At 35.7% G+C, this 25,723-nt stretch overlaps 1 protein-coding gene across 1 annotated transcript in view; it reads left to right on the top strand.

Moving 5' to 3' along the window:
• Positions 1-25,723, top strand: part of LOC105479525 (DNA primase subunit 2) — a 310,349-nt gene that overhangs the window by 161,155 nt on the left and 123,471 nt on the right. The window contains exon 8 of the mRNA XM_011737514.2: positions 12,653-12,720. Within this exon, the coding sequence (XP_011735816.1) occupies positions 12,653-12,720 (68 nt within the window). The remainder of the gene's footprint in view (positions 1-12,652; positions 12,721-25,723) is intronic.

Below are 25,723 nucleotides of genomic sequence, written 5' to 3'. Positions count from 1 at the left end.
GTGTAATTAAAGTTAGTCACATAGTTTAAGAAGCTCCTTTTAGAAGGGCTTAAAAATAGAAATCCTTTAGTAGAGGAAAAAATTATGTAATAGTCTCATTTATTTTTAAAGAAAAACTGTAGGATTAGTTTATGAATAAAGAAAATAGCTTAAATTTAAATGAAACTGAATGAGTCAAAAAATAGTGCAATATCTGATTATTTCAGTTAGATAAATAAACTGTGAATGAGATGTAGAGGCACACTGGGCTGTTCTATATTTAACTAAAAACATTTTCAACATCTACAAAGGCAAGATGTCTATCAAGGAAGACATCATTGTGTTCTAAGAGAGCAGGGAAAATTAAGTCACAGAGGCGAGAAAAAGTAGCTGCAGTACTAAGCAAATGAATACTTTCTGCAGCATCTGTTAACATAAACATTAGAGGTATGTTATTAGCCATCTGGGGCTACCATCCTTGAATTATACATTTGGATCAGTGGTTTGAGGTTCAGCTGTGGGGGAAATAGAAATCTCTATGTATTCTTGTTGATTACTTGCCCTTCAGTTCTTCAAGTGCATTTCCAAGGACTATGTTTTGTTACACAACAGATTGCTGTCACTGAGGCATTAGTAATAATCTTGTCCACCTCCTACATGCCACTCCCCATTGCTTGTTGTTTCATTTTGTTTTTGTTTTTGAGACAGGGTCTTGCTTTGTCGCCTAGGCTGGAGTGTAGTGGTACAGTCATAGCTAACTGCAGCCTCGATCTCCTGAGCTCAAGCAATCCTTCCACCTCAGCCTCTCAAGTAGCTGGGATTACAGGCATGTGCCGCCACACCCGGCTGATTTTTTTTATTTTTAGTGGAGATGAAGTCTTGCTATATTGCCCAGGCTGGTCTTGAACTCCTGAGCTGAAGCAGTCCTCCTGCCTGGGCCTCCCTAAGTGCTGGGATTACAGACTTGAGCCACTGCGCTCAGCCCACTCTCATTTGTTTTACAGCCATTCCCAAATGTTAACGAAAGTCCAAATTGGGGGAAAAAGAGTTCCTGCAGAAAATGATAGTGTATATTTTCATATACATGTCTTTTCTGTGTTTCTTCACTTTGGTAATTAATATAATTGTGGAACCTTTGACATTGATTTTAGATTACTTAATAAAGAATGTATTTAAGTGTAGTGCAGAATAGATTATCTTTAATGTTTGCAAAAAGTGGTACACTGTTTAGTAATATTTAGGGAAAACGGTAAGATTGCCAGTGTAATGGGCAGGCTATATGTCTGGAAACAGTCTCAGCAGGAAGTTAAAGGAATCATGGCCTATACTGTTTACAGAAGATAAACAACATGCACTATGAAACCCACTATTCAGTCTGGGCCATCTTTTAAACATTTACTGGATGCCTGTAGATACAGTTGGCAACTCCAGTGTACATAGTAGAATTTATGTGCATATTTAGGAATTTCTATGAGAAACTTCCACATAACAAGATTTTGCACAAGATTAATGCTTACAATAAACAGTAAAGGAATGGTTTTGGTTCTGGAAAACCTAGATAAGCGTTTATTTTCTTACATTAAATAAGAAATTGACAAACGTATGTTTAGGTAAATATGGTATAGATGTTTAGGAGACAAAAATGATGAATGAAAATACAGTAATAATAAGGAACTTTAGAATTTCAGTTATTGCCTCACAAATTTATTAAATGAATGAAAAAAATCTAGGAATTTAAATGGTTTTTAGAGTCTTTGCATAAAAAGATTTTTGGCTGATAAAAATGTCATCTTTCTCTAAATGGTGGTAGTCACATGAAATGACACAGTGAAAAGATCCAGAATCGTCTCAGCCAACTCCCAGCTTCAGTTGTACCACCAAAGACTTACCTCAGGTGGGCTGTAAGGAGTAAAAATGTAGTAATATGTTTTCTAAAGTAATAAAATAGCCAAATGTATGGGGCTAAATGTACTAAGGAATAGATAAAACCATAGGATAACAATGGCACTGTGTTACTCAGTGGTAAAATAATTAAACATATTTATAGTAAAAGCAAGAACATGTTCTAGAGTCAAATGTATACATTTTTAAGATAACTATATGAGATTAAAGGAAGTTGATGGTTAGGGCATAAAGGTCACCTGTTGTTCACCCTCCTTGAATGTTCCAGGTACCTTTGGCTGAACAGTTTGAGAGGTCTTGAGGAGCCTCAGAGATAATATCCCTGTTAGTGATATTGCGAGGATTGGAGTTGATGTAGAATTCCTGCACATAGTAAAACATGAGGAATGCCAACTGCATGCTGCATTCTTATTCCATAAGAGCAATTCCAAAAGAGGCTAAACAAAAGGTTGACAGTTCAAGCTGTCCAGTACCAATGCAAAAAATAAAATACATTGAATTCTGTTTGCCAGATCTTTCTTTTGCTTATGAGAAATGTAATTGTGAAACTGCTTGCTATAATAGCTTAAGAATTTTGAACCCAAATTATCAGGGTACTCTGGAAGTAAAATGATTTTATGGGTGTTTTACTCTAAGGGAGAAAAGTCAGTGATCCATGTACATTTATCACTGCATATCTCTTAATACCTTTTTTTCCCCTTGCTCAAGCGATTGTTTTACATTTCTAAATGATGTAGAGCATCAGTAAGGTGCTTAGGTTAGCCTTTGAATAACAAGCTTCTTTTCACACCATAGGTTTCATGATCAAAAATCAGTACTGGGATGTCTGCTTGCACTATTCCCAGGTTTGCTTCCTCAGTTCTTCATATCATCCAGACCCCTGAACTGGAAATATCTTGTTAACTCTGCACTGTTTAATATTCTTTGGAAATTAAACTACTTGGGCATGTTTAGAGCTCAAATGGAATCTATGCGTTTTGCTTGACAAGGTCGTTGGTTGCTTTTTAGAGCTTACATATTGAAAATCATGTTTGCAGCCAGCTGATAGAGAAATTTCCGTGTATCAAAGCATTGTAGTGATGAAACCACCTCTGTTGTGAAGATCAACTGAAATAATGTGTGTGAGAGCCCTGTGGAAACCAAAAAGTGCTGTGGGCATTTGAACACTCGACTGTTAAGATAAGTGATGAACAGCATCTCAGCCTGCCAAGGGAGGACATGAAACTGGAGAACAAATTTGGTTCCAGGAGTAAGGGGAAATGTAATGTGGAATCTCACAGTTTGGAGTTTGTAATTGGGATCTGTTGCTATTATAAGAAAATGTAGTTCAAAAGACACAGGATTTTCTGTTGTTAAAATCAATGAAGTTAAAAGAGCAGCTGCTTGTAAAAGTTAATTTTATTTGACATCTGCCTTGGTCCCAGTAATAAAAGTGATAGTTCTGTTGAACAACCTGTTCTCTCTAAAGCTATATCTTTTTGTTGCTGTGAGGTCTGTTTAAATAAATTGTTGCCTTTTGATTTAAAAAAAATTTTTCCTGGTCTATAAATTGTTTATCTCTTAGAATACATATATAAGCATAACCTATGCATCTTTAATTTACCAGAAAAGTGCTGGTAAAAACAGATTTCTAGATTTTGAGTTGGCACTCATGGGAGTTACAAAATGCAGTAGGAGCCATCTCAAATCTTATGTGAAATGAGAAGAATGCAAAGACATTTTGAAAAATATTCCTTATTTGTTTTCCATTAAAATATTTGGTTCTTTGTCATTTTACATAATAAATAATATTCATCTCTTTGTCATTTGTAAATAATAAATGCCACCGCCCTAATACCACTGTAAGAGAGTACTATGCTGGTTCTTCGAATAGGCAATATTATATGAAAAGAAGGGACCTAAATTGTACTGATTACCTATCTTGGATTTCTTGATATTGTCATTCCTCTTGAGTTTTTGTAAGGAAGCTGAAGTGAGTGGTAGAGGGTAAAAACACCAGAGAACAAAATTGAGCAATATTTTCCAAGTGAGCATTGTTTTCCTGTCATTTTTATGTGTTTTAATTTCGCCAGTGTTGGGTGAACAGTTCAGAGAAGGGATTTATTATTTTAAAATGAAGCCACCCTCTTGTTCTTCATTTTCAACAGATTGGGCCACTTTTGCTTTTAAAATGTCTGTTAACTCTTTAAGAACCACTTACCATATTTGCTTACGTATTTACCTCCTTGTGTATTCTTGTTCCCTCCCTTCGTGCTCATCATTTGACAAAGAAAATCATGAAAAATATGTTCTTTCTACAGGCCTTTATCAATCCCTTTAAACAATTCTGCTTCAAAATAGCAATTGGCTAACAGCAGAATCTTCTTTAGGGAGTTTTAAGAGCAACAGCCAGCTTCATAGCTGGAGGCAGAGGAACATTTTTTCACAGAGTGAAATTCATTTATTCTAGGTGTACAGCAAGAGTTAAAGGAGCTACTGGTTATGTTTTATAACTAATCTATAATTGCTTAAAATCAGTGTTACACAACTTCAAGTCTGTCGGCAAAATTTCTTGTTCCAATTAAGAATGGCACATGCCTGACAGATATCTCTAATCTTCCGTTCCTTATCCAGAGCAGACATTTCAATCTGTACTGTTTCCTGGATGTGGCTTGTAACTGATGGCATTTAGGACATGCTCCTTGGCATTTGAGGGAACAACAGAAACAAGGTGGTCATTCTCACCTTCTCCTGGCTCCTCTTCTGAAGCAGGCCATAAACCCTAGCCGACCTCCTCCTGAGGTAGGTTATAAAGCCTTCATCAGAGATGTGCCCTTCCTAAACCTGTCTTGTCTCTGAAGACACAGGGACAAAGAGAAGATTCTGAATAAACAGGACTTGCTAAGTTTCCCCCAGTTTATTACCGTTAGACTATACCCTTTTGTCCTTCAATCATACTTTTGCACAACTGTCCGTAAAAAACACACGTTTCCCTGTTTCTTTGGGTCTTCATTTCTGAAGGCTCCCATATCACGTAAAACTTAAATTTGTATGCTTTACTCTTGTTAATCTGCCTTTTGTTATAGGACTCTCAGTCTTGAACTTAGTGATGGGAAAGAAAGATAATACTTTTTCTTTTCTACAGCATGAACCCTCAACATAGTGCCCTAATGAGCTCAATGACAGTTGGACATCCCTGTTTTATGCATATGATATGGGAAGGTTTAGCCAGCTCATGGCTTTATCTGCTACTTATTTGCTGATAACACTTAAATCTAAATCTAAATCTCTCCTGGTCTCTACATCCATATATATTTAGTTACCTCTTAGTTGAAAGCACCTCAAATTCAGCGTGCCTAAAATGAAACTTAAATTTTCCTTCATTTCCCACCTTCCTCTTCTGTACCCACTGTTTTGCAGTTGATAGAATTATCTACCTACCTGCATGTCCTCTCCATCTTCCCCTTCTCTGATAATAGTTCTATGGAGCATACCTTTACATATTTCATATGTACGTGTCTTCCTTTCTGTCGCTACTGCCTCTGCCATAATTTGATTCTTCATCTTGGATCCCTAGATCACTGGATGTGCCACCCTTTTGACCTCTTTGCCTCTACTTTAGTTTGTCCTCCTCCAAGCCATTCCTTACCCTGCTAGGAAATAAGTCAGTCTTCCCTCTCTTCCTCTCTTGAACTATTGCAAACACAACTGTGTGCAAAATAGTAGAACATTCATGTATTTACCTCCAGGAATTAACCAGTGTTAACATATTGTCAACCTAAAATAATCAAAAGGGTCACAGGCTAGTTTAAAGAGGGTTTATTCAAGCAAAAAGTTTGGACTAGCCACATGGGAAACACAGACTCCAAAGAATGGAAGGCAGTGTTCCAAAGTGTAAAGCTTAGGATCGCTTATATAGACAAAACGTAGGGAAGTTTAACACAATTTCAACATCTTTCTATGTTAGGCTTAATGCATACCTACAATGATTTGATTAGTTAAGGAGGTCTTTTTCTTTCTGGAAAGATATTTAACATTCCACACTGAAGATGTAACTGTCATGGAGTCTTGGGTGCCATCTGATCTGAGTTAGGTAAGGACAACAAAGAAGGCCAGTTAATCTGTAACAAAGGTCAGTAATTGGAAGCAGGGAGGTTTGGTCTCTCCTAGTTATTTACAGAACCAACACAATGAAAAGAAAGATAAGCTAAAATCTGAGAAACAGAATTGCAAACATGTTAAGTGATTCAGTCTGCAGAGCTTTACTTCTTCCTTGGCATAAATTTAGAGGGTTGTATTTGCTTCAGAACTTTCTTGGATTGAATCCAAGGAAAGTATGAGAATATCTCTGATAAAACTGAAGCTTTCACTGTCCATAGTCTCCTTTCCTCTTGCTTTTCCTAGGTGCAACCAAAATTGCTTCCTACCCCACTTGTTAAAAAGTGTTATTGAATAGAGAATGTAATTCTAACAAGTACTTTTTCCATCCTGATGAAGTTTATTTTTAGCTATATTAAAGAGATCTAATTTAAGAGGGAAATCTAAAAAGAAAAAATATTTTCTGTTTGCTTTACTCTTGAAAAGATATGACAATCAAGCATGCTTTTTATCCAGATTTTTCTTTTCTTGAGTAGATTTACCTTATAATTACTATTGGATTTCAGTTTGGTTTTTTTTTTGAGACAGAGGTTTGCTCTTGTCACCCAGGCTGGAGTGCAGTGGCGCGATCTCTGCTCTTGTCTGCTCACTGAAACCTCTGCCTTCTGGGTTCAAGCGATTATCCTGCCTCAGCCTCTTGAGTAGCTGGGATTATAGGCGCCCGCCACCCTGCCCAACTGATTTTTGTATTTTTATAGAGACGGGGTTTCACCATGTTGGCCAGGCTGGTCTCGAACTCCTGACCTCAGGTGATCCACCAGCCTCGGCCTCCCAAAGTGCTGGGATTACAGGCATGAGCCACCGTGCCTAGCTGGATTTCAGTGTTCTTAAAACTTTATGTCCTTTTTAGGTGAGGTGTTTTGAGACAAACATTTTGGACTGTCTTTCAAAATAACTAACTTACCTGGAGCTGCAACTTATTTATTTAGGAATAATATCTTGAAAGGTGTTTAAATACACACTTTTATTTTAGCATTGTGATTTAAATAACAAAGGCTATTTCTTTACATTGGTCTGAGTCTTATTTGAATAGAGTCATATTTACACTGTCTGTTCCTTAGTTACTTTATATAAATTTTTGAAGCAGTCTCAGTCTTGGCTGGTTAGGTTTTTCTGTTCTTTTAAATGGGTGTTCATTGTAAACGACTTTGAACTTTGTATGTTTGAAATTTTTAATAATGTTGGGAAAATATACCTTCAGCCAGTATTTCTGCTTTATTTGTAACAATCAGTTGGTGACCCAACCCCCTCCACCAAAAACCAGAGAGACATAGATTAGAAGGAAGGAACTATGTCATGGTTACTCTTTTGGTAGTGACTGTTATAGTATATTTTAAGAAATAAAAATAAAATTTTAGGCCCCCCAGCCAAGGGAACCCTAGAGAAACCTTAGAAGTTGAGTTCCCAGCCATGATGGAATGGGAGGTTGGACATGCCTCATTATGCCGCATCCCTTGCTAACTGCCATTAGGCTAAACAGAAATGAGCCCTTTGGAAAGACTCATTCCATCCCTGATATCAACCAACCACCTGATGCTCACGCTCCCTTTTGCAGTTTCCACACAACAGTTAACCAACATTCCCCTGTGACAAGAGACTACTAACCACAGAGTGGTTCAGGCCAGTCTATGGAGGATGCGTAGTGAGGGTTTTCATGTTCTCTGCTTCACCTTTTGATGTCCGATGCCTGAAAGCCCCACCTTTGGATCATGCTAATGCCGCCATTTTTTTTACACCTGACTCATGAAGGGACGGGAACCTTAATTGCGTGTATGCATGCTTCTCCTTTCATAAATATTCATGACTCCTCCTATAGCTTATTAAATATGTGTATTTGGCTACCCTGTTCAGCATAAATTCCTATTTCCTTCGCTCCTCCCTCAAAGTGTCTGTTTCTGGCTTCTGGGTAGAGGCTATCTAGCCTATCAGAATGGCCATTCGCCAGGCTGCAACCCTTTATGAGAAATAACGCTTCTCTTTCCAGATTTATGAACCTCATCATTTTTCAGATGACAATCCAAAATTTGAGTTTTGGACTGCTAGTTTGGGGCTACTTGTTTCTTTTGAACCAGGAGGTCACAGTTTCAGCTACGTTGCAGGGTAGTGCACTTGCCCTCCTTTTAACAGAAGGACTTGGATATTCCATTTAGCTGGAAATGAAAAGAGAAACGTGTATGACTCCTCTACTTGATAGGACATATTTACTAATGAAAACAATTAGAAATATAAGACCAAAAGGATCAGGGTCAAGGGCAGACTTTTCTAAACTCATGCCTCTGTCAGAAATATTTGAGAGGGGTAAACCTTACATTCAGTCTCCAAAACTTAGTGAGTACTTACTGCATGCCATACCATTGTGCTGTTCTGAGCAGTTGGGGGAAAGCGATGACAAGACAGAAGAGATTCCTACCCTGACAGAGCTTATATTCTTGTGACGAGAGAAAGACATAGTCAGAAAGTTAATCAGATAATTTCAGGTAGTGATAAATGTTGTGAGGTACCTGAGTAATAGCTAGAATACCCTGGTGCTTTACAAAGGGTTAGGGAATAGCTACTGCTTTACCAGACCCTTGTTGGGAAAGTATAGATTCAGTCAGTATTTCTAACAATCAGTTAGTGACCCAGCCCTTTCCACCAAAAATCAGAGAGACATAGATTAGAAGGAAGGAACTATGGCTGGGCGCAGTGGCTCACGTCTACAATCCCAGCACTTTGGGAAGCCGATGCGGGTGGATCACTTGAGGTCGAGAATTTGAGACCAGCCTGGACAACATGGTGAAACCCCATCTCTACTAAAAATACAAAAATTAGCTGGGGGTGTTGGCACACACCTGTAATCCCAGCTACTCAGGAGGCTGAGGCAGGAGAATTACTTGAACATGGGAGGCGGAGGTTGCAGTGGGCTGAGATCACACCACTGCACTCCAGCCTGGGTGACAAAGCAAGGCTCTGTCTAAAAAAAAAAGAAGGAACTATGTTGTGGTCAATCTTTTGGTAGTGCCTGTTATAGTATATCTTGAGAAATAAAATTCCCAACCCTTGGTAAAGTGTCAGTTACCCTTTACCAAAGGTTAGGGAAGGCCTCTGTGAGGAGGTGATATTTGAGCCAAATCCCTAATGACATGAAGAAATTTTCCATGAAAAAATTTGGGAATCTTGAAGACTAAAAATCTGTGAGGTAAAGTGAATCTTGAAGAGTGCTGTCCTATTTTGAGAGGTGGGGGACTCAAAGGAGACAGAGGTGCTCTGAGATTAGGTGAAGGCTTCTGGCCATGCCAGCAACTGGTTGCTTATGGCCTGAGGAACCTGCTTTCCTAATGTATAAAATGACAAAGTTGGACCAGGTACCTCCAGACTCTCTTTTGTCTCTTGTACTTTGAATGTATTTGATATTTATGGGCATTTTTCTTTATTTTTATAATTTAGGAGGGTACAAGTGTAGTTTTCTTACATGGATATATTGTGTAGTGGTGAAGTCTAGAGTAATCACCTGATTTATTAGCATTTAATGGAGGATTAATAGTTGGTAAAATGCATTATTTTTGTAACCAAATATATGTCAAAGGGCAAAATTTACTCAGTGACACTTATTTTTAAAATGAGATTTATCTAAGAGTTAGTAATCTGTTATACTTGTCTAAAAACAGTGGAAACTGTATTGGTTAATTCAGTGTGCTAATATAGTTTTAATAATGAAAGGACATCTTAACTCACCCCTAACCTTTCAACAATAATGAGAAATAAGCTATAAGTTATGCCAACTTCTATGATGGTTCCCATGAAATAGCCCTAACTTAGACAACTCGTTTAGGCTTTGCAGATGCAAACTGTGATAGATCTTCCTTCTCTTTCATTCTTGGTGATTTATGTGTCAGGTATATTGTTGTGTTTTCTATAAAAAGAAAAAAAAATTAAAACATAGTTGGAAGCCAAAGTCGATTTAACCTGGATAGATACAGCTTTCTGGTTGTAGAGGAAATGCTAAAAATCTTACTGTGACAGTGTATTGCTTTCTTGGAAGACTTGATAATTGTTACTTAGTTTAGTTTTGATTTATATTTAGTTTTGCTCAAAGGAGGGATTTGAAAAGCTTTATGAAATATAGACATATACTTTCATTTTTATCAATTAATGAAATTACATAGTTGTAATTTCTTGAATTTATTACATATTCAATAAATACTTGCTAAACTAAGCATCTGTTGTGTTGCAAGTGCTAGGGATGCAGTTACCAATCACAGTCCAGTGGATGTAAGTAGTAACTACATTAGCTCAGAGAAAAATTTCAGAAGAAATGGAGCCAACAGTTCCTAAAATGAAGTTTGCATTCTGTCAGCAAAAGGTTAGCAGATGGGTTTGCCACTTTAAAGAGCTTCGAAATAGCTTTATTACTTCATATCCTTAGCGTGGAGAGATGCATGCTTTTTTTGTAAATGCTAATTGTTTTAAAAGTTGAAAAGAAAATCTTTGGAAAACTCAAAAATCTTCCTTGAAATAATTTTACTCAGATCATTGGCCTCTCCCTGTCTTAAGAATCATTCTTGCTAGATTCAATCTTGAAAGTAAGTTGGAGGTGGGAAGGGGAGGATGGGAGAATGCATATCATCGAACACATGTGTTCCAGAAAACTGGAGCTATGGAAAATTTCTACCTGATGTGCTGTCATTGTGTTTTGTGGAATTGGCAGAAGCTGTATCGGCAGTCACTCATTCAGTGCCTATTGTTTCAGTAATGCCGCTTAAAAGGAAAATTTTAAGAAAATGTCTGATGAAAGACTGATGTAATAACTTTACCCTGGGAGCCTGAGGGAATTACTAGATGATTTTAATGAGGGGTGTGGTTAACTTTCATTTTGAAAATTTCACTCTGACCTTGGTATAAATTAGGAAGGGGCAAGAATGGCAGCAGAAATAACAGTGGAGATGTATTAATAGTTTAGGGAAAAGGAAAGGAAGACTGAAATTAAGAGGAAGGTGTAGATTTGAAAATCTTTCCTATATGGACTGAACAGACATCTAGAAATATTTTGCTTTTACTGAGGTGTTTTTTGTTTGCCTCTATTTAGAAAAGACAGTTTGATTAGAAGGCATACTATATAGATTGACAGAAGTGACTGAAAAAGCCCACTCTGTCTGCTCTGTTTTCAGAGAATTGACTTTTGAAATGTCTAGATAAATCATTTAAATCATTTTAGAAAACAGCTTTGGTTCTGAGACATGAAATCTCTTGAACAATGAAAATGGCATTTTTGTAACAGGATTTGACATTAACAGGTAAAGGATGTATTAAAGTATTCAAGTGTTTTGTTTATAGAATTTGATAACCTTGATAACATCTTTCATGTTTCAAAATACAAGACTTAGCATTTCTCAGGGATACTGAAAGTGTATTGATTGTGCTAAAATTGCAGCAGATTAATTGTCTCACTTTATCATATTTTAAATTAGTAACTTTGTCAACGTGTTGACTCTTGTACAAAATTGGGGAAAGCTTCTCCATTATCATTAGAAATTATTTAATAAAAATGACTTCATATATGGTACTTTGGTCAATTTTTTTTTCAAAAAAAGTTTTATTTTTAGATGATATTTTTATTTTTATTTGCATAATATAATTAGATTTGATGAATTAAATGTCTGTTTTCCATTTTTAGGAAATTGTAATTAATGTATTAAAAAAATTAAAAAGAGGATACACTATATAAACCCAAAGGGTATCTTTCAGTTTGTTGCTTGCCTTAAGGTTCTTTTTTGTGAATTGTTAAATGATTGATTAGTAAAATATGAGAACCATTTTGATCATAATTGAATCCTGAAGAGATTTATCTTTTATTTTTGTTTTGATGTTTTATTAAGTTTACCTCAAACTGTCAGATTACTTTGAATGGATGTCTTTAATTTCCTTGTGTCAAATTCATATAAAAAGGCATTCTCTTAAGAACATAGAAGAAAATAGAGATATATAGATATATAATTAATATTGTTGTAATAAAATAGATCAGAAATTCACATTTGTTGATATGCTGTCAAGTTGGTACACAGTATTGGCTCTGACTTCTTATTTCCTAGCTCAATTTGAGGTCATATTTTAATATTAAATACTTTGAGTTGCTTCTGTATACTTAAAAGATATTCTTGGTTCCTTATAGTCATGCAGCTGACAGAATGAAGTACATACACTTCTATATGTAACCAGTTTCACAGTGGCATAGCTATAAATCAGAATTTCTCTTCCCAATTTCTTCATCATCTTAGGACTCAGTGCTACAAGATTGGTTGTTATACAATTTTATATTTAGAAGTTTTTACATTTTTATTTACAAAGATAATAGTCTTATAAGTGAATGCTTTTTCATGAACTCAGGACACTCCCTTTTACTCTCTGTTTTGCTCACCTTTTTCTTTACTTTTAAACTTAGTGACATATCCTGTGTCCTTAGAACCATGTAGCTAACTTTGATCGCGTAATGTGTCAGGTTTTTATATAATTTCTTGATTTGAGAAAAGAGAAATATAACCTTATGTTTTTAAGTATTGCCTCCCTATCTGCTTTTCAACTCGTTTTCCATTTAGTATTCAAATATGTTCAGTGTTCAGCCTTTGCTGTTTTTACTAATTTTCTTCCCTGCTTTTAGTTAACAGCCAGGTCCTTGCCTGCTGTGCAGTCTGATGAAAGACTTCAGCCGCTGCTCAACCACCTCAGGTAATATAAAGGCACAGCCTTGTTATGCGTATAAATCCAAGTGCAGTAAAGTGAATAAAGTGTATTAAAGTGGTGAAACCCCTTCGATTACTAAAAACTTATTTTTTTTTCTTGCTTTCATTCCATTATTCCAATTGAAGTTCTTAATACCATGTACTTGTTACCCTTGACTTTAGGGCACTGTAGATAGCTCTTTTAATTCAACAACAGTGTGCAGAACTGCTTGATAAGTTTAAGTTAAATGAGTAGAGATAACTAACTTTACAGAAAGATCTCGAATGAGCTATTTTTGTAAGTATAAGGTTAAGGCATACTTTTATTGAGGATAGATGAGATGGATGGAGTTCATTTCTAAATACAAAAATAATATAGTCTCATTATTTAAAAAATAAAGTTAGAAAATACAGGAAAGGAAAAGGAAAAAACTATCATTACTGCTCAGAAATAATATTTAACCCAAGGTTTTATTTTAATTTTAATTTTTTTAATTTTTATTTTTTGAGATGGAATCTTGCTCTGTTGCCCAGACTCGAGAGCAGTGATGCGATCTCCACTCACTGCAACCTCCGCCTCCTGAGTTCAAGCAATTTTTGTGCCTCAGCTTCCCGAGTAGCTAGGATTACAGGTGCGGGGCACCTCGCCTGGTTAATTTTTGTATTTTTAGTAGAGAGAGTTTCGCCATATTGGCCAGACTGGTCTCGAACTCCTGACCTCAGGTGATCCACCTGCCTCAGCCTCCCAAGGTGCTGGGATTACAGGGGTAAGCCACCATACCCTGCCTTTCTATGTTTTTGTTATTTTTGTTGTTTTTTACTTAGTGTTGAAATTATCGTTTATGTGACAATTTTTTCCATTTTTATAAACATTGTAATATTTTTTACCTTAGTATTAAAATCTTTCTAAAAACATTGTTGTTAGTGACTACATTATATTTTCTTGTATATCTGTACTGTAGCGTATTTATCTCCTTTTGGGAAACTTTAGACCATTTCCAGTTTTTTTTCTAACTGTAAAACAATGATATATGTTAACCTTTATCTGTATTTTAGATCATTTTCTTAGGGTAGGTTTTCAGAATTGAAATTACTTTGTCAAAGGGTGTGAACCATTTTAAAGATTTAAGTATGTATGTATATTTCTTTTTCAAAATCCTATTCTACCTATACACTCATATTTGTATAAGACTGCCATGTTACTATACTCTGAACAAGATAGAGCAGTCAAAACAGTTGCTAATGGGTTAGACATAGAGATACTATTGTGATCCTGTGCATTTTGTTGGTAATAATAATTCATTTTCCTGATTTTGAGGTGGGATTGACTACCTGTATTCTTTGCTCACTTATTGATAGCATCTCCTGATCTTATTTGCTCTTACATACTTTAAAGGGTAGTAACTCTTTGTTGTATTTGTTACATACTTTTTTTCTAAAATTCTAAAATTGTATTAGTCAACATACCTACATTTTCAAGTTTTATATAGTCAAGCACCAATAGTGTTTTCCTTTATGGTTTTGAAAAATTCTTTTTAAACTTCTCTTTCAGAAGTGTGGATAGATTTTACTTTCTGGTATCTTTTAGTTTTCTTTATTTTTCCTTTATTTCTTCCTCCCCTCTCCCCTTTCCTTGCCTTTTCTTCCTGCTCTCCAGTAACTGTTCCTTCCCAGACAGCTTTATAACCTTTGTATAATTGTTTTGTTGGGTTAGGAAGAAGGGAGGGTTGATCAAATCTAGTATTTCAGCAGGGACTGAATAGCATACATTTTCATATATAACAACATTTATATATGATTGTTAAATTTACTAGAGCTCTGTGTCAGTGAGTTAAGAATCTCAGAAATTGATTTTGAGTATCTTGCTTAATGCCCACCTGCCGTATTCAACTCTGTTGGCAGTTTTGTCTCTTGAGTATATCTCTTGCTATCATAGCCTCTTGTCTGTTTGCTTTGCCCTTTCTAATATATTTTACATCATTGCCATATGTGTTTATGTTATTCCTTGGCTTAAGACCCATCTCTGCCTCTCCAATTTCATTCTGGAGTAAGCCAGAACTTCTTAGCCTGGCATAAGAGGTCCTTCTGGAAGAGGCCTGGGCTGTCTGTCTCTTTGGACTCCTGTTTTAACACTGAGATCCTAATTTCACCAAATACCATGAAGTTCCTTTAACACAACATGCTTTTTGCTCACTCACCTCTATGACCTTCTGAATATTTTTCCTTCTGCCACTTCTATTTATGTAAATTTATATATATATCCTATATATATAATTTTAAACATTTTAAATGTATTTAATATAATTTTAAGGTATTTTAAATGTATTTAATACAATTTTAAAATATTTTAAATATATATAATATATATTTTATTTATATTTAAAGTATATTGTAGATGTATATAAATACGCAAATCTATATATATTCTCCCCATGCTCCGCTTTTACAATAACTTTTGCTTGTCTTTTAAGACTCACCTCAAGCATTACCTCTTCTGATAAGTTTTCCCTGACCATTAATTAGTTCACCTCCGTAGTCTGAATTGGAAGTCTTTTATAGATGTTTTCATAATATCCCATGCCTTCCTCTGTATTACAGAATTTGTGGTATTGTTATTGTTTGTTTACTGTTTGATTTCTCCATTATAGTATGTTTGAAAGCTTGTAAAGTGATGTTCATATTTGTGTTTTCAGTAGCTGAGACAGTATCTGGTGTATGATAGGTATTACGTGTTTTGTTGAATGAATGAATGCAAGTTATATTAATGAAATTTTGTTGTTTTTTTCTGCATAAAGTTTTTATAATTTATAAATCATACTGTCATATTTTTTTTTCCTAGAAAACCACTGGTTCAAAAGGTAAAAACCTAAAGGGTAGAATCTCGCTTCTAGTTAATCTCACAGTTGATTCTGAGAGATGATGATGGATTCTCCTTCCTCCATCTGAGTATGGTAATTGCCAACTAGAATTTAGATTAACTACTGGCACATCTCTTCGAGTCCTTGAAAGTTGCACAAACTGTACATTCATTTAAGGGCTTTTATTCTCTGTGGAGTTCACTCATGACTGGTTGCTAGGCAACCAGGACTAGATGCTACATGTAATATGTACCCACTGATGTTGCTTTTTTATTATTATTAAACCAAATGGTTTCTCATTTTATTGCCATGTCAGAGACATCTATATGTCGGGTGGCAGCTGATGTGCATAGTTTGACACTTCCTGTTCTACAAAGTAACCTTGTGATAAGCCTTTCAAGAATATTGAATTGTTGCTTTTGCTTGTCTAAATGTAATGTTTTTATCTTCCTTTTGCCTAGTTCTAAACAGGAAATAATAATATTTGGTTTGAGAGATTGTAATAATAATTTTTTTAGAAAAAAATTGATTTGCATGAACGGTGTAATTTAAATGTTACATAGAGGTGGATGGACATTAGGAGGTTGATACTGAGATCATTATTAGGTCTGATTTTGTTTATTGCCTCTGATGAGGAAAGAGGAATGATGAATAGCATTTTAATTAAATTTGTCAATAAAACTAATTTGGGAGATAATACAAAATACCTGTAAAAATTGAAGTAGCAATACAGAGATTCTCAAATCATTTTACAGGATTTAGAGACTCAAAGAGAATTAGGGTAACACTGCCAATCAAATAATCTAAAATATTGCTTAACAATATATATTATTTTGAGACTGCAGAAGTGATATGTCCAAACTTTTTTAGTTGAATCCAATTCTCAAGTACAGAAAAACATCGTGCTTCAATATCTTATGGCAGTACAACTGTGTTTTTAATTCATTAGTATCATCCATTCACTCATTAGTTACTTAGTGCCTATTATGTGCTTAGAATTAAAAGAAAACACACAATCTCTGTTTTCAGGGAGTTAGGTTTGGTTTCATTTGAGAGATAGGCACTTGAACAAGTTATAAAATTTGTAACATTTTCTATCAGAATTAAATACAACGTACATAATTTTATTAATTGAACTGTCTCCCTCGTGAAATTATCTCCTTAAGTAATCGGGCCATGACTTAATTGTTTTGGTTTCCGTGCATTCTAGCACAGTAGTGGCTCGCAGTGGGAGCTCAGATTGGACTGAAATTTATTGTTTTTTTGTTGTTGTTTTATTCTTATCAGTCAGCTTTCTCAGGCTGACTGGACTGAACTATAATCTCACTTGAGGGATAATGTTGTCATTAACTAAGGAGAATAAAGAAAGGAAGACAAAGCAATTAGGGAATGAATATGATTGCTTAGATGGTAATTTCAGTAGTTTCAGACATTTTAAGCTTGAGATACCTGTGGGGATGTATGTGGGGGATGTTTAGTAAGTAGTTGAATGTAGACCCACAGTTGAAGAGTGAGGTTTGCATTAGGGAGACATTTTCTAGTCATCACTGTGCAGGTCTTGGTTAAAATAAAGGGAATGGTTGAGATCACTCAGGAAGAGAGTATAGAGAGACAAGAAAAGAGTTGAACCCACCGAATATCAGTGTTTAAATGACTTGTGATGGGCAGTGCGGGAGTTGGGATATGAGAAACCAGTAAAAATACCAGGGAGGAGCCTTGAACAAAAAAGGATAGTGGGATGATGGGTGCTTGATGGTATGGATACAAGTCCAAGTCTTATGAGGATTTGAGGAATAAATAAGAAATGAAGCTGTGGAGATATAGGGAGTAGGCTACTCTTGGTAGAGCTTAATTCTGAGCACATGTAAGGAAAAAGGACTGCATTGGTGAGCTTCATGGTTGAAGAAAGTGTTTTAATTTTTCCTTAAGATTGGTAAGATGAGCATATTTACAGGTTAAGGCAGAAATGAGTAGTATGGGAGTAAGAGGGAATAATTGAAGGGGCAATGTTTTAGAAGGGAGAAGGGGACAGGCCATAAAGTCAAACTGACTGGAGTTTAAAAAAGTATTTTCCAACCTAGCTTTTTGGTGCATACTCAGAACAATCCAGTGTGGATGGTAGATGATTATCATAATCCCTATTTTACAGGTTGGTGATGGAGCCTCATGATGTTCTCATTAAGAAAACCTAATTTTTCTTTCCTTTTTTTTTTTGAGACAAAGTCTCGCTCTGTTACCCAGTCTGGAGTGCGATGGCATGATCTCAGCTCACTGCACCCTCCTCCTCCTGGGTTCAAGTGATTCTTCTGCCTCAGCTTCCTGAGTAGCTGGGACTACAGGCACATGCCACCACACCCAGCTAATTTTTTATTTTTAGCAGGGATGGGGTTTCACCATGTTGGCCAGACTGGTCTCAAACTCCAGACCTCAGATGTTCTGCCTGCCTCGACCTCCCAAAGTGCTGGGATTACAGGTGTGAGCCACCATGCTCACCGTGCAGCAGCCAAGAAAACCTAAGTTTTCTAATTAAAAATACTGTCTTTCCCTCTCTTCAAAAGAGATGAGTTAATTATTTCATAAGACTTTACCATTTTTCAAAATTGATACCAGAAACTTTCCCGTTGGAAGAAGTAAACTTACTTAGATTTATAATAACATAACGTTCAGAGAGAATTTGTATAAATCATTATTTCTGCTTTCACCAAATTGCGTATGATTAGACATGTAATCTAAGGAGCCTGCATCTCATTGTGGCTTTACTGTCATTCTCATGGTTATATAGCACTGCATTTTCTAGGGTGAATTATATCGTTCACTGATTTGGTAGTTTGGAGATACATAAAGGTCTTGGAATATGTTCCCATGAATGTAGGAGTTTATTGTAAATAAGTATCTTTGCTATGCTAATTATGGTACCATGGGATAATATTTATAAAAATGGTATTAGGCTAGCAAGTGTGTATGATAAAGATGGTTATTTTTATTTATTATCTCACTTATAAAGTATAAATAGGTGCAACTAGACAGGAGAACTTGCAGCCCATTTTCTACATGTGATAACTTTTAGTTGTGTGATTGAGAATTTTTCCCCCTTAAAAATAATGCCTACAGTGTAGGTATCTTTCTCCTTTATTCCTCCACTTCAAGATATGAAGTGCATTGGTGGACAGCATATTATAAGTCACTGTAATAGTTACTATTTGTTGGCTGGACACGGTGGCTCACGCCTGTAATCCCAGCACTTTGGGAGGCTGAGGCAGGCAGATCGCTTGAGGCCAGGAGTTCGAGACCAGCCTGGCCAACATGGTGAGACCCTGTCTCTACTAAAATTACAAAAATTAGCCCAGTGTGGTGGCACGCACCTGTAATCCCAGCTACTCAGGAGACTGAGGCAAGAGAATCACTTGAACCTGGGAGGCGGAGATTGTAGTGAGCCGGGATCGTGCCACTGCACTCCAGGCTGCGCAACAGAGCAAGATCCTGTCTCAAAAAAAAATTGCTATTATTTAATGTTTTGTCATGAAAGAATAACTCATTTTAAAAATATGTATTTGTCACACCACAATTTTGTGAGCATATTTCAGCCCAAGAATGAATTAGAAATCAAACAAAGATAAAACAAGCTAAGAAAGACAAGTATTACTTATAGTAAGTACTTGAACTGCATCATGTGGATTAACTTTTAATGCATACTGATTTTGCAAGCAGATGTTTTTACAAATCTTTATTTTAAAATCATTTAAAGTAATGAAAGCATCTTCCTTCAGTTGGTATTATTACAGACTACTTTTGTAAAATTCCTTTTCCTAAGGTGGTACATTTGATTAATATGCACACATTTCTACTTATTCTTCTAAAGAGTATGCTTTCACAAATTTTTTATCAGACATGTAATCTCTGTAAGAAAGCTTTTCTTACTATCCACAGTGGTACAGTTATCATTGTTTTCTTTTTGAATTAGTTCTCATTTTGAAATCAGAAAATTGTGTAGGCATTCATGTGTCTATTGCGGTAAATATGAAAATAAATGCCAGAAAATGGTTTAGTAGATAGGGGCTTCATCAATTGAGGGCTGAAATGAAAGCCTCATTAGCCTGGTCCACATGCTTCATTTGTTTGTTAGCTCTTTCTCATCACCTGTTTCCAGTCTCTGGCAGTACCTTGAACATTTATTTCCTTTTCTACATGCAGCAGCACAAGCTTTTAGTTCAGTGATTATAGTGAAGGTTTTCCAGGAGCTGTGTAAGATATTAATAAATTAGAATATATTGTTTTCCATTGTCACCTTTGAATTATAATTTTTTCACATCTGTATGGAAAATGTTAATGCCTTCTTAGAGGTGTACTTGTGAATAGTCAGCATTTTGTTAGAATCAGCTCGTTGTGTTAAAGGCACTATAATTGGTACTGATTATGTACAGAAGAATAGATGTGGTCCCTTAACTCAAGATGTTTATATTTTTAAGGGGAAAGAGGGCCAAAGTTTATAAACAGCACCCCTCTCCCCACCCACACACATACCCAAGGCTGCACCGGAATAGTTGCTGCAAGTTAATCAAGTAGATAGTAAAGAGAGTGGTGGGAAGTCTTATAAGAAGCAGTATCTGCATGTGGATTATGTTACAAATTTAATGTTATTTAATGTTTTTGGTAAAATATATAGTCACAACATATAAAATCACCTCCCTCCCTAATACAACCACCGCTAAGCTTCTTTTGTAAACTTGATGCATACTTTAATGTAATTATAAAGTCGTTAACTTTAAAATTTTTCACTTAATATGTTATAACTAGGTAATAAAGTAGAAAATTGATTTTCATGAGTCTAATTTTAAGTATCTGCGTAATAGTCAATCAAGAATAGATATATCTACTTTTACTTAACCATGGCCATTTTATCAGATATGTATAGCTTTCTGAGTTGAATAAACCGGTGGTGAAAAATTATAGAATGTGAACAGTTTCTGTGTGTTCAAAGTAACTGAGGAGAAGAAATACTGTAGTAACTTTATGTAGAAGGAATTACAGCATAGATGTTTTCCAGCAGATCAGATGGAGATAAGAACAAAGAACAGCAGCAGCCTAGGTGGTGTATAGCTTTGAAAATACAGGGAAGTTCATTAGTCTAAAAATGCCATCTTGCCCAAGTGAGAAAGTGGCAGAGTTCTTAACAAGTGAACGAGTGACTTGAAAAAGGTGGAATTGAGGAAGCCAAATTTTAAAGCTTGCTAGTGTGTGTAGATTAGAGCCTTTATAGCCATTTTATCAAACACTCCTTTAGAATATTTAAAAATCACTCATGTCATATGTCTATATGCATGAGTACATGTATACATATTCCCTGATATTTAGCAGTGACACTAGTATTTTTATATAAAGAAAATAAAAAGTGACCACTGTATTAGTTTTCTATTCCAGCCTTAACAAATTACCACACATTTAGTGGATTAAAACAATGCCCATTTATTATCTCACAGTCTGTAGGTTAGAAATCAGACCTGGGTCTTGCCAGGCTAAAATCAAGATGTCAGCAAGGCTTATGTTGCTTACTGGAGGCTCTGGGGAAGAATTTACTTCCAAGGTTATTTAAGTTGTTGGAGATCCTGTTTTTATGCTGGGTGTCAGTTGAAGCCTGGTCTTTCCTCCTAGAGGCTGCCCACATTCCTTCTCATGCTTTCCGTGATTTCCTAGAGGCCTCTGTAGTCCTTGCCTGTGGGTCCCATCTCAGAGCCTTCCCATATTTCCGATATCTCTAACTTACGCTGCTGTGTCACACTGCCTCCAACCTGAGAAAGTTTTCTGCTTTTAAAGGTCCATGCGATTAGATCAGACTACAGGAATATCCAGGATAATCTTTTCATCTAAGATCCTTAATTACATCTGCAGAGCCCCTTTTACCGTGTAACCTAACACATTCAGAGGATCCAGGAATTAGAGCATATTTGGAAGGTCACTGATTCATCCTCTTATAGTGAAGGTTTTCTTTTGAGGTGGGAGTATGGAGTGAAAACAGCTTTTTGTATCACTTTTCATCAGTTTTACATGTAAGTCCCCATTCTTAATTTATATAGAATACTAACGTTTCCTGGAGTTTTGTAGTTAATTCACTTTGCTAGTTTAATATATCTTAAAGTTGAAAAAAGGTATAAGAAATGGGTTCTTAAAGAAATATAAAAAGTTACCAATTTTCTTTTTAGTGATATAGAAGGAAGAGAGAAAAATCTTTCCTGTCTTACCAACCAGCTACCTAGAACGAGGCAAATAAACACTGCTGTAAATAGTAGACTTTGTAATGAGGTTATATATAGTGGCTGAGATGTGTGGAGGTACTTTGTGAGAGCTGTTCAGTAATACATGCTCACACACCTTTTAGCATTCTAAGAGTTTATTTATTGTTTATTGAACACATATTAAAGGAACTCTTACTGGTTGCCTCACATGGTGTTAGGTTCTAGGGATGCATTTATTTCTGCCTTTGTAGGACTGAATAGTTATCAGTAAAAAGATAATTTTAACTAAAGTAATTATAATAAATCATGATGACTCTTGGCATACTGGAGGTATGTGATTATATGAGAGCACATAGAATCCTGGAAATAATGAAAGTTTGCCTGTCACAGTGGTCTTGTAGCTTATCTTCAAACCAGAGATTGTAGATTTCCCTTAGTCCTCTGACTCCAAAGTTTCTCAGGAATTTGTGGCTTGTGGATACCGGATACTGGGAGCCTTCCTGGAAAGTAAAATTTATGATTTCTTACGCTTTTTAAAGTAATTTTAATATCTACAGTTGTTAAATTTCCTGTTCACTCATTGGGTTTCTTTAAAACATTGATCGCTGTCTGGTTAAGTAACAAAGAAAATTAGTGATTTTACAGTGTGTTAGACGTAAAACACTAACAAAGTACAAAATAATAATGATATTATGGGAAATAATATTCTTAAAAGGCCTGAGAAAGCATTGTGTCAGTATTTATGATATATTAGCAACAAAAAGTAACTTGTTGAATGCTATGTAATAGAACTTTCTGTGATGATGGAAGTGTTCTATACCTGTCCTGTTTAAGCCAGTAGCAAATAGCCACTTACAGCTATTGAGTGTTTGAAACATGGCTAGTGCTACTAAAGAACTGAATTTTAAATTAATTAAAATTTCAATTTCAATAACCGATTTTACTTAGTGGTTACTCTATTTGATAGTGTAGTTCCATATTGTATTTGAAATATATTTAAATAATTACATACTTTTTAAAAATCATAGTAGTGGGGCTTAGAGTTTCAAATCTGAGGTAGCCCTGGAAAAGCTATACGTATGGAGTTGTTATAAGCAATTGTGGCTACTGAGGGTCATGAGGCTCCTAAGTCAGGGCAGCTGTCATATCTACTGGTGGGGATTTTGCCTCTGTACCTGAATGAGCTATCCACCTGTGCAGGCCTGTGGTAAGGATTCCACAGAATAGGAATACTTGAAGCTGCCCAGCTAGCAAGCTGCGATTCCTGTCCTGGATCTTTCCAAGTAAACTGATGCCACAAGTGGCCTGTGGCATATTCTTGTGAGTCTAAATGTTTTGTTAACCTAAGAGCACCCCCTGGCATTCCAGAACCAATTAACCTTTATTTACTCAGAGTAAACACAAAACAAAATTCAATAAATTGAACTGAGGAAAGGCAGACTACCAAGACTCACCAAAAGTTTAATGCACTCTCAATTGTTTCTGATTACTATGTAGATTGTTTCTGATTACTGTGTAGAAAGTAGTGCTAGAAAAGATAATACAAGATGAATTTTAAATGCCTACTTTTGGTAGCGGTATCTTGGTTCTTGACTTACTGCATACATACAGTCCACCAGGAACAGTCATCAAATGTGTACAGTGGTGGAAACAAACAAAAATGTGTATAGTGGTGCATCTTCTCAGGTCCTATTGAGGCGTGTCCTTAATCATCCAATGTAAAGTCACCCTCACAAGTGCTTTATAATATTATCTCACTATGTTATGTTTTCTTCACAGCAACATCACCAGTTGGAATGGTCGTTTTAATTTGTTTGCTTGTTCAGTATTTTTTTGCCTAGGGTATGAGCTCCATGAGATGAAGGAATTTGGCCATCTTGTTTACCACTATCTCCCCATTACTTATGAAAATGGCATAATAGGACCTCAGTAAACACTTGAATGAATGAATGAATGAATGAATGAATGAATGAATGGCTGAGTGAATTATAGAAACTTTCAGGTTAAAAAATTTTACCTTTAATTCTGTTTTCTAAGGTGCTAAATATTGAGACTGAATGAGATGGTAATTTGGGCAAAAAGCTGATGGAGTTTCTGTTATTTCCAAAGAATAACTATGGTAAAGAAATGCTTTTTATCTTTGTAGAAATGTACTGCTGTTTTTGTCTTTGGTTTTGGGACATGGGACTCTTCTTCATGCCATCAGAAACTAATCATGGAAGGCAGAGAGTGCTTTCTATTCCTCTATGTGATCTCATAAGCGCTCCCTCTTTTTCTTACCAATGACTTATTCAAATGTTGACCACTTGTATTCAAAAACAAAACCAGAAACAAAACTGTTACATACCTTGCTCTTTTCATCTATGAAATGAGACCCTTAAACATTATGAGGCATTGTCAATGGCTATGTGAGACTAAAGGGGTGTGTGAGGAAAGGATGTAACACGACTGTTGGACTGTGACTTTTAGTAATCGTTCTCATGAACTGTTCCAGCACTGCTCACCAAAGCTCCCAAAACATTGTGGCAGTTATTGGGGAACAAATGTGGGGATAATCCTAGAATGCCATAAATGTGTAATAGCTCATCTCAGAAGCATTCCACATTGTGTAAATTATTTGTGGGGGAATGGGAAGACATTGTCTATCATTTTAACATATTAATTTTGCTGGATGTTGGAACTTTATTCCCTCGGCGTCTCACTTTTTCGTGACTACCCTATTGTGAATCCTTTCTTTATTGTAGTCATTTGACTATCCTGGACACAACCCAAAACCAAAACCATCTCTATTAGGGTTCATTATATTACCATAATATATGCTAAGAATATAGAGAGTAAAGGAACATAAATTTTTTACTCATGAAAATAGATATGTTTGTTGGGGGTCTTAAAGTTATATGGTGAAAATAGCTATGTAAAGCTGTAGTTTGAATATATATTATAGGGGTGTGTGTGTGTATTTTACTTTTAAAATCAATTTTATTGAGGTACAAAAATTTATATACAAAAAATCCACCTATTTAAAGGATATAGTTCAATGTCTTTTGACAAATGTACAGATATTTTTATAGAAAAATGAGATGCAACTTTCATTTATCTTGGAGTTCATTGGATTTTGGTTATAACTTGGAATAAATAGGAAAATATGGACCACATAGGGAAGATGAGGAAACATAAAATAAAGTAGCAATTGCACCATTTATAGTTCCTACCTGATATGGAAACCCATATGGTCCTGATTTTTATTGGATATTTTAGCCTCTTGGAATCACACGATTTCTCCCAGTTATAAAGAAAAATAGGTCAGTATACTGCATGTTGTGTGATGGTAGTTTTCTGTGGAGACTTCCTTAAAAATAAAGTTGAATAAAATTTATGCTTGTGGAAAAATAATCTACATTCAACCAATTTAAAACAGAATTTTATTGATTGTGTTCTCATTTGGAATAACTGCAGGGAAAATCACCTGGGCTAATACAAGTTGGATACCATTTACTAGGGATTTCGCTGGAGAATAAAACCCAAACTCATTTCAATTTCAGTGGTGACAGCTGTTGACTGAATTTTCCTGTGATATCCTTCACTGCAGGAAATGATACATTGTAGCTTTGGCTCCTTTGATTTCCTACCCACCCTACAAATCCAAAGTGCAGGGACTGTGCTTTCTAAATGTCTGAGTGGCCTAGTTTATGTGGATAGGGTTTGTTTGTTTGTTTTTTTAACACCCACAGTGGGTAAAATTGTGATTGCAAAAATAGATATATGGGTAATGTACAGAAATGTTTATTTCCTCTTCCTGAAATTGTTTTTCCATTTGTGCTATTATTACACCTGGCTTTATGTGAAAATGTTGTATTGGAACTTGGTATACTTTTATGGAATGATGTAGGAGATTACAGTTCATTTTGAAAGATGTATTAGC

This window comes from Macaca nemestrina, chromosome 5 (assembly GCF_043159975.1).
Source record: "Macaca nemestrina isolate mMacNem1 chromosome 5, mMacNem.hap1, whole genome shotgun sequence".
NCBI lineage: Eukaryota > Metazoa > Chordata > Mammalia > Primates > Cercopithecidae > Macaca > Macaca nemestrina.
This window is presented reverse-complemented; position numbering and strand designations above follow the sequence as displayed.